Source organism: Verticillium alfalfae, genomic scaffold, assembly GCF_000150825.1.
Source record: "Verticillium alfalfae VaMs.102 supercont1.1 genomic scaffold, whole genome shotgun sequence".
Classification (NCBI taxonomy): Eukaryota; Fungi; Ascomycota; class Sordariomycetes; order Glomerellales; family Plectosphaerellaceae; genus Verticillium; species Verticillium alfalfae.
In genome coordinates, this window is record NW_003315038.1 from 3,509,037 (window position 1) to 3,523,901 (window position 14,865).

The 14,865-nt window shown below is 54.7% G+C and overlaps 5 protein-coding genes across 5 annotated transcripts in view; 4 read left to right on the plus strand and 1 right to left on the minus strand.

Annotated features, from left to right (window-relative positions):
* VDBG_01059 (hypothetical protein) overlaps positions 1-430 on the plus strand; it is a gene marked incomplete at both ends in the record, with an annotated part of 2,453 nt that extends 2,023 nt beyond the window's left edge. The window contains one exon of the mRNA XM_003009330.1: positions 102-430. Within this exon, the coding sequence (XP_003009376.1) occupies positions 102-430 (329 nt within the window). The remainder of the gene's footprint in view (positions 1-101) is intronic.
* Positions 431-474: 44 nt separating this feature from the next.
* Positions 475-3,057, minus strand: VDBG_01060 (ankyrin repeat domain-containing protein; the record flags this gene model as incomplete). The annotated part of the gene is made up of 1 exon (XM_003009331.1): positions 475-3,057. The coding sequence occupies one exon, from the start codon at positions 3,055-3,057 to the stop codon at positions 475-477; it is 2,583 nt and encodes an 860-aa protein (XP_003009377.1).
* A 503-nt stretch (positions 3,058-3,560) lies between these two features.
* Positions 3,561-7,913, plus strand: VDBG_01061 (conserved hypothetical protein; the record flags this gene model as incomplete). The annotated part of the gene is made up of 4 exons (XM_003009332.1): positions 3,561-4,726; positions 4,791-4,854; positions 4,913-6,545; positions 6,667-7,913. The coding sequence occupies 4 exons, from the start codon at positions 3,561-3,563 to the stop codon at positions 7,911-7,913; spliced, it is 4,110 nt and encodes a 1,369-aa protein (XP_003009378.1).
* A 1,012-nt stretch (positions 7,914-8,925) lies between these two features.
* VDBG_01062 (predicted protein) lies at positions 8,926-9,261 on the plus strand (the record flags this gene model as incomplete). Its single annotated transcript, XM_003009333.1, has 1 exon — positions 8,926-9,261. One exon carries the CDS (start codon positions 8,926-8,928, stop codon positions 9,259-9,261), a length of 336 nt encoding a protein of 111 aa, XP_003009379.1.
* A 2,954-nt stretch (positions 9,262-12,215) lies between these two features.
* On the plus strand, positions 12,216-13,401 carry VDBG_01063 (conserved hypothetical protein; the record flags this gene model as incomplete). Its single annotated transcript, XM_003009334.1, has 3 exons — positions 12,216-12,373; positions 12,433-13,273; positions 13,390-13,401. 3 exons carry the CDS (start codon positions 12,216-12,218, stop codon positions 13,399-13,401), a joined length of 1,011 nt encoding a protein of 336 aa, XP_003009380.1.
* Positions 13,402-14,865: the final 1,464 nt, after the last annotated feature.

Here is a 14,865-nt window from a genome sequence, read left to right on the forward strand (position 1 = left end):
CCTTGTAGGATTTGGTCTGGGCCGAACGTCAGACAAAACTTCCGAAACCATCGACGTCCCGCCAGCTTGGCAGTCATTTTGATCTCTATCAACAACCGGAGACTCCCGTGCTGACGCACACAAGCGGTACAAGAAACGCCATGATATCTACTCCCTGGGTCTCGTTTTGTTCGAGATTGGCATATGGCAGAGCATATTCTACTTCAAGAAGGACAATCAAGACGCACAAGACTTCAGGAGGACCATCAGAAATGCCTGCGAGAGTCACCTGGCACACTTCATGGGCAAGGCGTATCAGCGAGCCGTGTTGCAATGTTTGGACGAAGACGACATGTGGAAGGAGGCAGAGGGCGATGATGATGATGATTCTTCGGAAACACATGAGGTCTTCTTCTGGAAGGTCGTGCGAGAATTAGGGGGCGTACAGTAGATAAAGTAATAAATTGTCTTTTGTGCGAGACAATTTACGTATTTTCATGGTTCGTTGGCCTTCGAAAGTCCTCCTTCTGCCCCTGTTTCTATGAGCGCTTCAACGAGAGCGCTGTTGTCGCCCTTCTTAGCTCTATCCAGAGGACTCCGCCCACCAACGAAAGCCACGTCATGTATCCCCTTTAGAGACGCAAGAATCCTGGTCGACTCGACGCATTCGGCCTCAACAGCAAGCAGAAGAATCCGGGAAGCAAGATTGAGATCCTGTAGCATCTCGACGTCGAGAAGAGCCTCGATGACATTCGACAGTACATAATCTTCGGGGTTTGAAGAAGCTTCCGCCAGCAAAGATAGTAGGTCTTCCGAATCAAGATCTCTTAAACCTACCTGAGTCGTTTCCAGAAACTTAAGGATATCCGTGCTTCCTCCTCGGCATATCAGGCGCCACAGTGTAATCTGGTTCGCGTCATGAACGAGCCATTCTTCGAACTTGGGGAACAGATACTCGAACAACTCCGTCTTCCCAGCCAACGCTGCCGTGCACAGCGCGTTGTACCCGTCCGAAGACGATGCCGAAACGTCCGCGCCATGATATAGCAGCATCGCGGCGATGGACTTGCTTGATGCCAGCAAAAGCGCCGTTTTCCCACAAGCCTGAATAGTATTAATGTCACACCTCCCTGTTTCCAGAAGCTTCCGCACGATGTCTTCAGACGTCTGGACCGCTACGTGCAAGGCATTGGTCATACTGAGGGACATTGTTGAAGGCGACGCCCCGGCGTCGAGCAAGGCCTGCGCGACGGTGACGTGTTTTTCACTGCAAGCCAGATGCAGCGGAGTGATGCCATAATCGTTCTTTGCGCGCACGCTTGCCCCTTGCCTCAGCAGCTCTTTTACTGCCATCTCGGGGCCTTTGGATGAGGCCCAGTGAAGCGGCGTGTTCCCGTTGCGGTCCTGGTTCTCGGTGCTGATGACTCCACGGAGCTCCCTGATGATCTCGGCGCGTCCCTGCAGCGCGGCTAGGTGAAGAGGGGTCTGGCCGTACTGGGTACTTTTGTGTAGCGAGAAACCCCCTTCGGCCAACATATTGAAGATTGTAACGTTGCCTACCTCAGCAGCGAGGTGGATAGGGGTCACACGGCTGACCTCATTTGACAAGCTCCTGTCCTCGCATTGTTCCAGGAACGCCTCGACGCAGTCTACGTATTCTTTACGAGTTACTTCCAAGAGAAACTCCAGTTTGTCCTTCGGATTGAGCTTGTCAATGGATTGACCGAGCTTCACCAGCTCTCTCGTAAGAGAGGCGTTGTTTGTTCCCACAACCATCTCTAGAATCTCGCAATCCTGTTGGGTCCCAGAAAGCTTTGCACCGTGAGAGACGAGGATGCTAACGATCTCGGCGCTGCCACGGCTGATGGCTTCTCTGAGGCGACTGGTGGTCACCTCGGCTCCACGAGAGCATAGAAGTTGGACGCTTTCAACATGTCGTCCCTGGATGGCAGCCTTCAGGCTCGTCGCTTCGTAAACGTCGCTGGCGTGTATGTCTGCTCCTTGGTCCAGGAGCCAGGATATGACATTTGTGTGACCGCCGAGAGCAGCACGAATGAGAGGTGTCGTTCCATCCTCTGATGCTGCGAATATGTCACAACCCCCGGCACGCAGCACCTTCAAGGTCTCGAGGTGACCGTTGCCGGCAGAGTGCATTGCGGCCGTGGCGCCCGCCTCATCCCGAGTGTTCGGGTCCATCCCGAGGTCGAAAAGGAACTGCAGGATCTCTGGGCTCTCATCCTGTGCTGTTATGTGAACCAAATCTCGCCGAAGCCTCCTCTGACGGAGGACGATGTCTGTGGTGGCGCCAGCATCGAGCAGAACCTTGACCACCTCTAGTTTCTGGCCTTGGATTGCCGCGAAGAGCGGCGTGCCGCCGCCCATCAAGTCTTTCACGTTCACTTCGGCGCCGGCGTCAAAGTAGGTCCTTGGCGATATTGACATGTCCGAAGACGCGGCGAGATGCAGTGGCGTGGCGCCGTTGTGGTCAATTGCATCGTTGGGGCTCACGCCATGGTCGAGCAGATACCGAGCTGCCTTCTCGTCGCCCTGGTATGCGGATACCAGCAGGAAGTTGCCTGCGCGAGTTTCATCGTCCAGCAAAAACTCGATCGAGTCCTCGAAGACCTCCATCATTTCAGCCTGATCATCATATCGCAAGGCTTTCCTGAAGCCCGCCCAGATGGTTCCAGTCGAAGAGGCCCCGACAAGATACGCAGCTGTCATGACGCTGCCAAAGGCTACTGCCACGTCCAAACCCGTCTGTTTTTCGTTCGACTCGACTTCGGGGGACACACCAGCCGTCACAAGCATTATGGCAACGCTCACGGAGTCTGACTTGGCCGCCTCATGCAGGGCGGTCTCCCCTTTGGAATTCTTTGAGTGCGGGCTTGATCCGGATCGTAAGAGCAATTCCACGATAACATTGTGGCCGTGTCTTGAGGCGAAATGTAAAGCTGTATTGCCATCTTTGTCTCGTCGTAGCTCTCTTCGGCGTGGGTCGATCCAGTTTTTGACCATGTCGATATCTCCATTGGCTGCAGCCTCAAAAATCGTCGCGAAGAAACTGGATTGTGACATTATCAAGAGTGAATCGTGATGCTCAGGGATTCAATTGAGTGAGCTATTTCACAGAAAGAACATGCACCACGATGCATCTTAGGAAAAGTCGCATCGTATCAAGCTATGGAGCACATTTTCCACTTTGAAAATGCATCCAGAGACGTGACTGCAAGGCTACGTTGATGGTCCCGAAGCTGAAAACCCATCACATTGGGCAGGCGTTGTATTGCATGAGTGCTGATACTGGTGGCGTCCAATACTCCCCCGTCGTTGCACTCATCGCCCGTGTGATCATTCAGCTGAGGACTCGCTCGGATACTCGGCGCCCCCCCGTTTGAGACGCGATCTGTTTCCGCGTCAATTATCGCCTGCTGCAAGGGTGTCTTTGTTTGTCGTTCAAAGACCATCGATGAAGTCTGTATTCATTGTCATGACTATTGCTGAGCCGACTCGGAATCCAATGTGTGAACTCTATCAGGAGCAACAACTACAGCAACTTTCGACCTGAGCCTCCATTAACCATGGAGGATGTGCAAGAAGCTCAGGTTGCTTTCCTGGATGATTTGTTCAGCTCGAAATTCGCGATACAGGACGTTGTAGAGGACGACTTCTTTTCCTCAGAGGAACGCGAAATTGACACTACGCCTCCCGAAGAAAGTGACAGACAGAGCTCTGAGGATGATCTCGCCGAGCTCCTCGAACTCATCAACAGCATCAAGCTTCTACCGGGATCCTCAAAGATCAGCTATGCAACAGCGGGCATGTTCAATGGCGTCAACAGCCATCCCATCGACACGGGGGCCTTCTTTCAAGTACGCAAGCTAGATCAGCCCGGACACAACAGGCAGATAGTGGCCAAGTATCCCAGGCTCGACCCTGCACGGAAAGGCGGCGGCATTTCACGCAAGAACATCGAGGCCATCAAGCTGGAGATCCAAGCGCTCTCGCACCAGCCGATTCTTGATCATCCCAACGTTGTAGATCTACTGGGCTTCTCGTGGGCAAGGATGAGTGCCGTCGAAGAACGCAATCAGATTGTACCGGTGCTACTACTCGAGTTTGCATCCCATGGCACCTTGCGAGACTACCTGTGCGATAACGCAACCTCGCCGGCAGAGCGACTTCGGCTGGGAAAAGGTCTAGGGGAAGGACTTGACGCGCTGCACAAGTCGGGAATTGTCCACGGAGACCTCAAGCTGGACAACGCTCTGGTTTTCGACCATCCGGATGGCGGCGTCGTAGCGAAGCTAGCAGACTTCGGATCTGCCGTCCAGCTTCTGGAGGGCGGTTACCAGTACAGAGGCGGTACCCCTCCCTGGACTGCCCCGGAGTGGCGCAAGAGTATTGAGCCTTGGGAGCAGCATGCTGCCGACATCTACTCGTTTGGCCTCCTGGTCTGGACGTTGTGCCTCGAAGGTAGGAACCCCTTTTCTGGCCTGTCCGCCAACGAAATAGAAGATCGAAAAACGCGCGATGTGACCGAGAGCGATGCTGTCAAGTCTGTCGCCGACCACTACGAGTTTTTTCGACATGCCGTGGAGATTTCGACTGAGCTGGAGCAATTCGAGCTCTACCTCACGTCCGTGATCTGCCCGCGCAAAGCCTTCAGATACACATTAAGATTCGATACCCACCAGCGGGACCTGGGCGCGGCGTTATCAGCCCTTTCAGTCGATGACTTTTACAGGTTAGTCCTCGGCATCCTACTAGCGGAAGATGCTTGAATTTACATACTGACCTCTCATGGCTAGTGCAAACGAAGACCAGGATGAGTCGGCTTCGAAAGAGTCACCTCTGATGTTGAAGGAATACAAGGTCTGTTATCTACTTACACAGGACGAAGAAATTGGGCGCATAGGCTGATGTGACGCAGAGTATCAATACATACACCAAACTCACCGATATGCCAGAACAGGTACGGCAGTGTCTTTTCCGTAGTTTCACAGCTGCGGTCAACGAGAGTCAGGCGGCCCAGCTCGAAAAGGCTGGGATGTGCTTCCAACTAGGACTGGCCTGCCTAGATGGGTTCACGAGCTACTGGAGCATTCCTGCGGCCCTGACCTGGCTTGAGAAGGCGGCCACGCTGGGGTCAGAGGCCGCGCGTGGTGTGATCTATCGCATTTTCTGTGCCACTGCACGATCCAAGCTTGAGCAGGATCCAGAACTAGCCAGTCGTTTGCGAGGCTTCTTGGCCGCCGCGACTGCCATGGGCTCCAGCAGTGCCAGAAAAAGTCTGTGCGAGCTTGATGTAGAGGCTGCTCGCGTTTTCACGGAAACCTTCAAGGGTCGCTTTCTCCCAGAAGGCATGGACGCGGTTTCCATGAGACTTGACAAGGAGGTTCTCGAAGCTGTCATCCATCCGCGCTGGCAGGAGGGCCTTTCTCCGGGTCAGAAAACAAAGTTTCAGGACCAGCGATCAAGAACATACCTCAACCGGAAGAAGGGAAGCATTCTGCATTTCGCCAGCGCGTATGGTGTGGACAGAGATGGTTTCGAGGCATTTCTTGACTTGGAGAAACCTGATGTAAACGCGAAGGATGCTGATGGAAACACGCCGCTGCTGATGGCGATGCGCACAGGGCATGCACACCTGGCACTGGCACTACTTCGTTACGGAGCTGATCCTAACGCTTCGAACAATCTGGGACAGAGGGCCTGTCATTGGACTATCCATGTCGATGACCAAGGATTACTGCAAGAACTCATCTCCGTCATGGTTAGTAAAGGCGCAGATCTCGAGGCCGTTGCCAAGCGAACAGATGTCAGCGATGGCCAAGTCTACAGACAGGAGCAGTACGAGGGCACACCCCTATTCTGGGCTGTTGTTGAAGGCAGGGACGATGTCATCTCAGCCTTGCTCAAGAACGGAGCTTGCGCTACCACTCCCGGCACATACATGAGTCCCTTTGATCTTGCTGTGGGGTACAACGCCTGGCGAACCATCAGGCTCTTTTCTCAGCACGCTCAACATCCCATCACATCGCGGATTGTCGGGCCTACCCGGAGTAAAAATATAGGTGGCTCTCTTGATATAATTACAGAGGACTGGGTCTCTTTCGCCATGTGCTGCTTCCCGCGCCATTACCACATGATGAGGCATGGCCACTGTTATGGGGATGCGCTCAAACTCACCTTGGTGGAACTAAAGAGAGCCAAGCTTCTCGAAAACGACGTACTTGGACCACTTCGCAAAGCCCTTCAGAGTGGAGGACCGATGGTAGACGACCTGTTGTGGTATCAGAGCTGCAGAATGAGGCCCGTCTCGTCATGGGATCTTGCCGCGATGTTCATTGATGAGGCCTCTCACATCAGCCCAGATGCGGCGTCGATCCTGCTGGACGGGATGGCTGCCGATGAGGGAAATGGCCCCTTGCCAGATCTGACTCCTCTCCTCTTCACATACCCCAGCTCTCACCGTGCTGAGGTTGGGATATTTTCGAGATTATTGGATTTAATCAATCCGGCGTCAGTCGACATTCCAGATGTGCATGGAGTAACATCGTACCGTAATGTTACCCCCTTTTATGCTGGCAGTCCTTGGTGGCGCCTTTGAGTTCGCGACGGAGCTTTTGGCAAGAGGGGCAGACCCGAACTTCGAGACTGCTCAAGTCAACGCGTCTGGAACAGCATCGGTCAAAGTCAACATCCTCCACCTTCTAATCTTGGTAAACGAGGATACATCTCTGGCTGGACTCCGATATCTACTTGAGCCGCAACATCCCTTTCACGACCGCAAGCCGGACTTCGTTGTCTGTAAAGAACTAGGCTTGACAGCGCTTACATATGCCGCGAGATGGGGGAACACAATCTTGTTCAATTACCTTCTCAACCATTTCCACTCCAGCGAGGCGCTGGATATGCGGGGCCTCAACTACGGTGACACGGCGCTACACACAGCCGCCATTCATGGCAACTACGATGTGGCTGTGGCCCTCGTCAACCGAGGCGCGAAAATCAACGTCCTTGCACATACGGAGGACGGGAAGCTCATGTCGCCACTGGACTTTTGCTACGATACGGACACTTACAGCACAAATGTCCCCCGCACAAGCAGACATTGGGAAGGTCTCTGGGTCGCACGGCTTCGTACAGCCAAGTTCCTTGCTGACAGGGGCGGAAGGATGCTGGTACGCCACGCCATGCCCATTGCCTTCCATTTCCTGGTACACGCCTGCTCGGGAAACTGGTCAAGGCTGTTCGCGGAAGCGTTTGAGCAGACTCCCGAAGACCTCAGAACGCAGGAGTACCTGGACACATTGCTGTTCCGAGCTGCCGACTCTGGCAGCGAGGACGTCGTGAGTCTCCTTATCGACGCCGGAGCCTGCGTCAATGCCCGGTCGGCGCGTGGACAGACGCCGCTCCATCGGGCGGCCCAGCGTGGGTACATGTATGTTGCCAGGGTGCTCGTCCAGCGCGGTGCGGACGTGGGGCTCCGTGACGACAAGAGCCGGACAGCAGCTGTGCAGGCCTTCACCCACGATCACGACAGCTTAGTCATGTATCTCCTGGCTCAAGGGTCGCCTCGGGACCTTCCGACCATGACCGAGGTGCCATACACTGTGGATTATCTGGATCGACGGACGAACACGACTTCTGCACAGTCGATCATCGCTACAGTATGCTTCTTGCATCCGCCCATGCCAGAGGAACCGGGGGCGAGTGCAGAGGAAACTGACAGAACGAGCTATTGGGTGCTGAGGGTGCGCCGACCAGTTGAGGGCGGTGATGACAAGAGTCCTTCGCCGGTCGTGAAGAGTGGCAAAGAGGACGAGAGGTTGCTGATCAATATGAGAGGCGAAGGTTTCCAGGCGGCCTGGAAAGCGGCGCAAGAGCGGGCTAACGAGAGCGGGCCAGCACCGAGAAGGAACGAGTAGGATGATACTTCCGACAAGGATTAGCGAGAGGAAGTCACGTCGTAAGTATGTTGGAACACTACAGATCCAAACTGGTCAACCGCCAATTTCATGACGAATTCTCAGCTCTGTTTCATTGACTTGCATCAAGGCAAGCAGGCAGCTTGTTTCCCCCGAGATGCGTCGTGATCACGTTCTGGGTGCCTTTCGGTGATGATGTGACAGCTCCCTACACGAGGTCCGGTCCTTTGGCCCCTTGGAAAAGGGAAGCATAATCGGCATCAATAGCTCAGCTCCCTCGTCAGGACGGCAGGAACAGGCCGTGGGGAGGAGGTGCACGGACCATTCGATTGGCGGCTGCCTTGCGCTTTCCTCCCTCGGAAGGTATCTAGGTTCTGGTGGTCTGTAGGCTGCCTACCCGACCTGCCCAAGACTCCACGTGCTGAGACGTTCTGAGTTTGGGCGTTCTCGGGGCTGAGTCGGGCTTGCGCATGGTGATGGTCATGGTGATGAATGCATCGACTCGGCGACGATTTTGTGTCTCTTTTCTTTCTTTCTTCAATTTCCTGGCCTATTCCTCTTTCCATCATTCCCAGTGGACCGCGCAATTGTGTCGTGGCCATTTCGAAGCTTTTTTTCGTATTCATCACCTTTTCAGCATTTTCACGACGCCGGACTTTGCCCGAGTAGAAGCTTCCTCACTTCATTGAGACCCCTGTCTATTTCCGGTTAGGACGTGCGCGTCCCCGTGGCTTGGCCTAGCCTTCACCAACTCGACTTCGCCCCCCGTTTCGGTCGGTAGGGCGTTCTCGTTCTTGTCTTCCCTTTCCCATCACCCATTCCGCAGCGACCATCCCACTCCCCCGCCCTTCTCTTGCGATACGCGCAGCCGGGAAAGAAATAACGAGCCGCTTCCTGATTACCATCTATCCAGTCGCGCATCCTCTTGACCGGCGATCATCACACTCGACCTCGTCTGCGACCCTGAGTACGAATCAGACCCCTCGTCAAAGAACCCAAGCTCTCTACTACCATGTCCAAACCCGAAGATCATCCTCCCGCCTACGGCGCCGGCGCTGGCCCTCAAGCCCCTCAACAAGCCTACGGTGGTTACCAGTCCACACCTCCTCCCGGCCACGACCCCAACCAGGGCTACTACCCTCCTCCCAACGGACCCGACATGGGCGGCCAGCCATACTATGGCTCTCCCGGTCCCCAGGGCAGCCCCTATCCCCCACCCGGCGGTCCTGGTGGCTACGGTCCCCCGCCCCCCGGCATGTACAACAGCCCCCCGCCCGGCCAGATGTACGGACCTCCTCAGGGCGGTCCCTACCCCACCGCAGGGCGGCTACTACCAGGACAACCGTAACAACAACGGCGGTGGCGGCGCCGGTACGGGCATTCTCGCCGGTCTCGCTGGTGCGCTGGCGTGTTGCTGCTGCTTGGACTGCATGTTCTAAATTGGCACGCGCTGCTGGCGAGAAACAGTGTGTGTGAGGGCGGCAGCAGCTTCTATATTCGTTCGCCAAAGTGGAATCAATACGCGGCACCCCCCTCGCGATGTCGCATCACCAGACATGGGGACCATCAGTTACAACTTGTTTCTTTTCTGCTTTCGGTCCACCGGCGTCAAGGATTTGCAATATTTGCGCGGTACAATACAGAAAGGAGCAGGCAGAAGCGAGGGGAATTGGAGCAAGCAGAGAGGAAGCTGCTACTGAACATTTCGCGCATGTGGATAGAGCCTCAGCACGACGGTTCACTGTCCCTAGGGAGGCGCTGTGTAGGATGACCTTTTTTTTCTTTTTCCGCGTAGGCTTGGTTGTAATCGTTGCAGGGCGCGCGTTGGAGGAAGTATTACACATCTTCGCGCCTGCAAGTGGCCCGCCGAGCCCTTCGGCAAATAATTCCATACCCTTGTTTGTCAACCACTTCATATGGATATGTGCAAGTATGATACTCTGTTTTGATTTCTTCGCGGACCACCGGTGTGTGGCAGCTTGCGCTGGGGGGCCGCGAGGTTTCAGAAAGGTTGTTGGCCTTTCTGATCTGTGGCCGTGGTGGTCAGCGGTGACAAACCCTTATATTTCAAGATCTTTTTGTTTTCGAGAAGAAATACATCTGCCAGCTGCTACAGTCACTCACGAGACCGGAAACCGATCTGGAAATAGTGATCGAGGTTTCGAACATGGCGTTTGGGTTCCGTTCGAGAGCGTGCTACAATACGGAACGCCGCGAACTTGTTTCGATACAAAGCTATATTATATGGGAATCAGCCACGTAATCTGACTACTCTTTGAGCCATCAGCCAAGTTTTAAGTACTGCTAGCCGAGAGGGGAGTTGTGGATCTCCTCGTACACAATAACGATGTATCTGTGTCAATAGATACGTCCTCACATGCATGTTGGCGACGGCGACGTGGTGGAGGGTCAGCTGTTCCCCGCCACGCCACGCTGAGGTCGGTAGAGACTTGGCATTTGCTGACCTAATACACTGCAATCGTCATGTGAAGGCGCGGAATGACCAGTGGAAAGGATGCCAATCCACACAGCGATCTGGGACTGGTAGCATTCTACCCGATTTGGGCTGCATATTTGTGTACCTCTTTGGCGTAGATTGTCTATTGCGACATCGTGATGAAGATGATTGACGATGAGGATTCTCAGAGCACCATGTTTCTAGACAACACAGCTTGGGGCAATACGTGTGTCACGTAATCGTCCCAGCCGTTGATACACATCGTACATGAGCGCAATGATATTCAAAGAGACACACCCCCACCCAGAGCTAGATCACGGTGCTCCTTGCCTACAGCGAGATGCAGCAGTCCTTCCGAGCAACGAGCGTTGGCGTCATGGTGCGCATCAACATGCCTGAGCGGCCCTGAGATGCCGAAGGGGCGTTAGGAATGTGGCCATTCAAGCAGCATCAAGTGACACCACCCTGATTGCTGCTAGAGTGGCTGATCAGTGTCTGTATGAACGGTACCAGCGGACGACAGTGACCCAGAAGCGTTTCTTGCTGAGCAACACGCGATATTTCTTTTCCTGACGGATTGTCTTGGTCAGTGAGTACAGCTGTCCAATCTCCCGACTGGCAGTCCTCCTCAGCACTGAGTCGGCAAGCGAAAAGTCAAACCAGGGAGCGAGGGGGTTGGAACGGAAGCGCGGGCGGGCACGGCGGGCGATGCCATCTCGCTAGCCTATTTGATATCCACTTATCTCGGGTTCGGAGACGATACGACCATGTCTGCTGTGAGGTTCCACCACCAGCGCGTCGCCTGGCTTTTGCTTCAACTTGAGGTCGGCAGGGGTCCTGAAGACGTGGCGATTCACTGACCTAGCACGCCTGACAGGCCTGACATGGGACTCTGGCGGGCGCCACCAGGGTAGTATTTTGGGCGGGCAAAACTGGTTCTAGACCTGTCAAGGTCGAATCTTGAATTTGAAAGAAGCGCGCGCCGGATCTATTTCAGGTCGTCAAAGGGTGGCGGCCTCAAGCTGGCTTGTGTCCAGCGAAGGCAATGATGGCGGCTAGTAAAGCCCAGGTCTTTGACGAACCAAAAGGGTACGGAGGGCGCTGTGCAGGCCAAAGGGTGCAGTGCCAGGGGCAGGGGCCTGTTTCGGACAAACGTCTCCAGGGCCAATGAAGCCGCTGATGTCACTGACCCCAGTTGTTCTTTCCAAGATTTGGTCCATGTCGCGTCGGATGGCCAATCAATGTGCCCAGATACACTACCCAAAAGACCAAGAGCACCCGGCGCGACGATTCAGTGGGTTCCTTCACGGTCTGTCTACGGTAGATATGTCTGGCTCACAGGCAAAGGAGCACCGCATCGCCAGAAGCTCTGTGCCATCCATGCCTTCGAAGAGGCCTGGGGAATGACGAACTGGCCGCCGGTGACGACGATCCCCTCTTGAACTCCCTCCGTCCCTATGAAACTCCACCTTTCCTACATTTTGGCTCCCTCTTTCTCCCCACACCCACCACCCAGATCGTCGACCTTGTTTCTCTCTTTTAGCGATCATTGTGTTTTCAAGGCATTTGTACTCGGTGGTCCATTGGCACACGGCCACTCTCTCGGAGTGTATAGACACCCACCCACCTACCTACCTTGAGAAAAAGAATCGACGGCACGATACTCGTTTCCGCTACCTTTGGCCGCCTCCGAACACGCTCCTGGCTCAGCAGGCTCACGACAACCCACAAATACTAGGACACAGTCGACATTCTTCACCCTTTCCAACGATAGCATCGCAAAGCCCGTCAACCAGGTTAGAGCAAGATCTGCTTGACCCTGGGGTTTGTCTCCTGCAGCGATCATGGCGGACGAGCCATCCCAGGGCGCGCCTGGCAGCGCCGAATCAAGAGCTGGCACAGGACTCAATGCTTTCCTGGCAGCCTTGGCGGCCTCCGTGATCATTTTCGCCGTCCAAATCAGCATCTTTCTCCTATTACGGAATAGACTCGCCCGCATCTTGTCAGTCCTCTTTCTCTCACCCTGGTGAACGGTCCATATGCTAACTGACGGCATGGTAGCAAACCGAAAACATATCTCGCCCCCGAGCGCGAACGAACAGACCCACCGCCACGGAATCCTGTACAACTCATCAAAACGTTATGGACCTTCAGCGACCGCGACATTATCAGACGGTGCGGCTTAGACGCCTACTTCTTCCTACGATTTCTCAAGACGTTGCTCATCATCTTCGTCCCCATGATGTGTATTCTGATACCCATTCTCGTTCCCATCAACTACATCGGTGGCGAGGGCCAAGACGTCATTGGCGGCCGTCCGAAGGGGCAGAACAGCACGAGCAGCAACAACAGACAAACCGGCCCCCCGCGAGGTCTTGACACTCTCACCATGTCCAACATTTCACGCGAGAATTCAAGTCGGTACTGGGCCCATCTGATCATGGCAATTTTGGTCATTTCCTGGGTATGCGTCGTCTTCTACTTCGAACTCCGCGTCTACATCAAGATTCGCCAAGATCACTTGACAAGTGCTGAACATCGCCTCCGTGCTTCCGCCACAACTGTCCTCGTCAACAACGTGCCCCCAAAATGGCTCACTGAAGAAGGTATCAGGGGTCTGTTTGACGTCTTTCCGGGCGGTATCCGCAATGTCTGGCTCAACAGAGACTTGGGCCAGCTCCTGGAGAAGATCGAGCTTCGTACTCAGATTCACCGACAGCTCGAGTCGGCAGAAACGGACCTCATCAAGATGGCCAAGAAGAATCAACTCAAGCAGAGGAAAAAGGACGAGAAAAAAGCCCGCAAGGCATCTCATGGCAAGGCGCCCACCAAGGCCGACATGGAGCTCAGACGCAAACAAGAAGACGCCGCAGCGCATCAAATGGCTGAAGCGGGACAGGGCGTGAGTTCTGGCGCGCACGAAGAAGTGCCACATGACGTCAGTGAAGCGGTCGATCAGCACCAGCAGAGCGGAAACCGACGAAACAGCCATGTCCACATTGACGACGGGGGAGACAGGCCAGAGCGTGAGACCGAGAACGGGAGCTTTGGCTTCGGTTTGCTAAGCGGCGGCCTGGAGAAGGTTGGGCAAGGCCTCCGTGGTGGTGTGGGCAAGGCCGGTATGGGCTTCAAGGCGCTCGGCCATGATGTTGAAGACGGTGTCAATACCACCAATGGCTTCATGAGAATCAATTCACCGGGCGCCGGCGAACATGCCACATACACCCGAGGCTCTGCCGACCACGCACGCATCCAGGCTGTGAGGGAAGAGAACGTTCGACCAGGAACTACCGACAGCGCTGAGTGCCACTCGAGGACAACAGATGCGGCTGAGAGAGTGCACAGCACTCATTCGCGCGATGCATCGGATACGTCACAGATTGTCAAGGCCTTCTCCAACTATGACACTACTGCAAACGGGAACACTATCCGCAAGGTCAGTAACCTGAACAACCTATACGACAATGAGAAGCGGCAATGGTATCAGTTCTGGCGAGCTCCTCCCGGCGGATTCGCGTCGCCTGTCCCTCAAATGCAAGAGGGGTCCGAATTTCCATTTGGTCAGAAGAAGACCCCCAAAACTTTCGCTGAGCGCGTCAAATCATGGATCCCAGGAATGGGTGATGACGAATTGCCCGCCATTGAGTACGACCCTGCTTCGTACTCTGGCAAAGACTACGAGGCCACCGATGGCCTTGGCGAACCGGATGCTGCTTGGCGCAAATACATCAAGCCCAGCAAGCGACCCAGGCATCGTCTCCCGCGATGGGGGTTTCCCACTTGGCTTGCATGGCTTACCTTTGGCAAAAAGGTCGACACAATCTACTGGTGCCGAACGGAGCTTGCGCGTCTCAACCTGGAGATTCGGGAAGATCAAGCGCACCCTGAGCGCTATCCACTCATGAATTCAGCGTTCATTCAGTTTAATGAGCAAATCTCGGCTCACATGGCCTGCCAAAGTCTGATTCACCATCTGCCCAAGCAAATGGCACCCCGCGTCAACGAAGTCTCGCCCAACGATGTCATATGGAGCAACATGGCGATCAAGTGGTGGGACGAGTGGTTCCGAACCGGAGCTGTCACCTTGCTCATCACGGCCATGGTCATCTTCTGGGCTGTCCCAGTTGCTTGGACGGCTGCGCTTGCCAACATTGATAAGCTCACTTCCATATCATGGCTCCGGTGGATCGAGAATAACAACACGGTTTACCAGATCGCCGGCGGTATCGCTGGTATTCTTCCGCCTCTCATCCTTGCCCTTGTTCTCATTCTGGTCCCCATCCTACTGGATTTGCTCGCCGACTTCAAGGGTGCTAAGACGGGCGCACAGAAGACGGAATTCGTACAGCGATTCTACTTCATGTTTCTCTTTGTCCAAGTCTTCCTTGTTGTCTCCGTTGCCAGTTTCTTCGCCGGCGCTGCAGACGAATTGTTTGCCAACCTGCAGAAATTCAACGAAGTCGACTACATCTGGACAGTGCTAGCAGACAATCT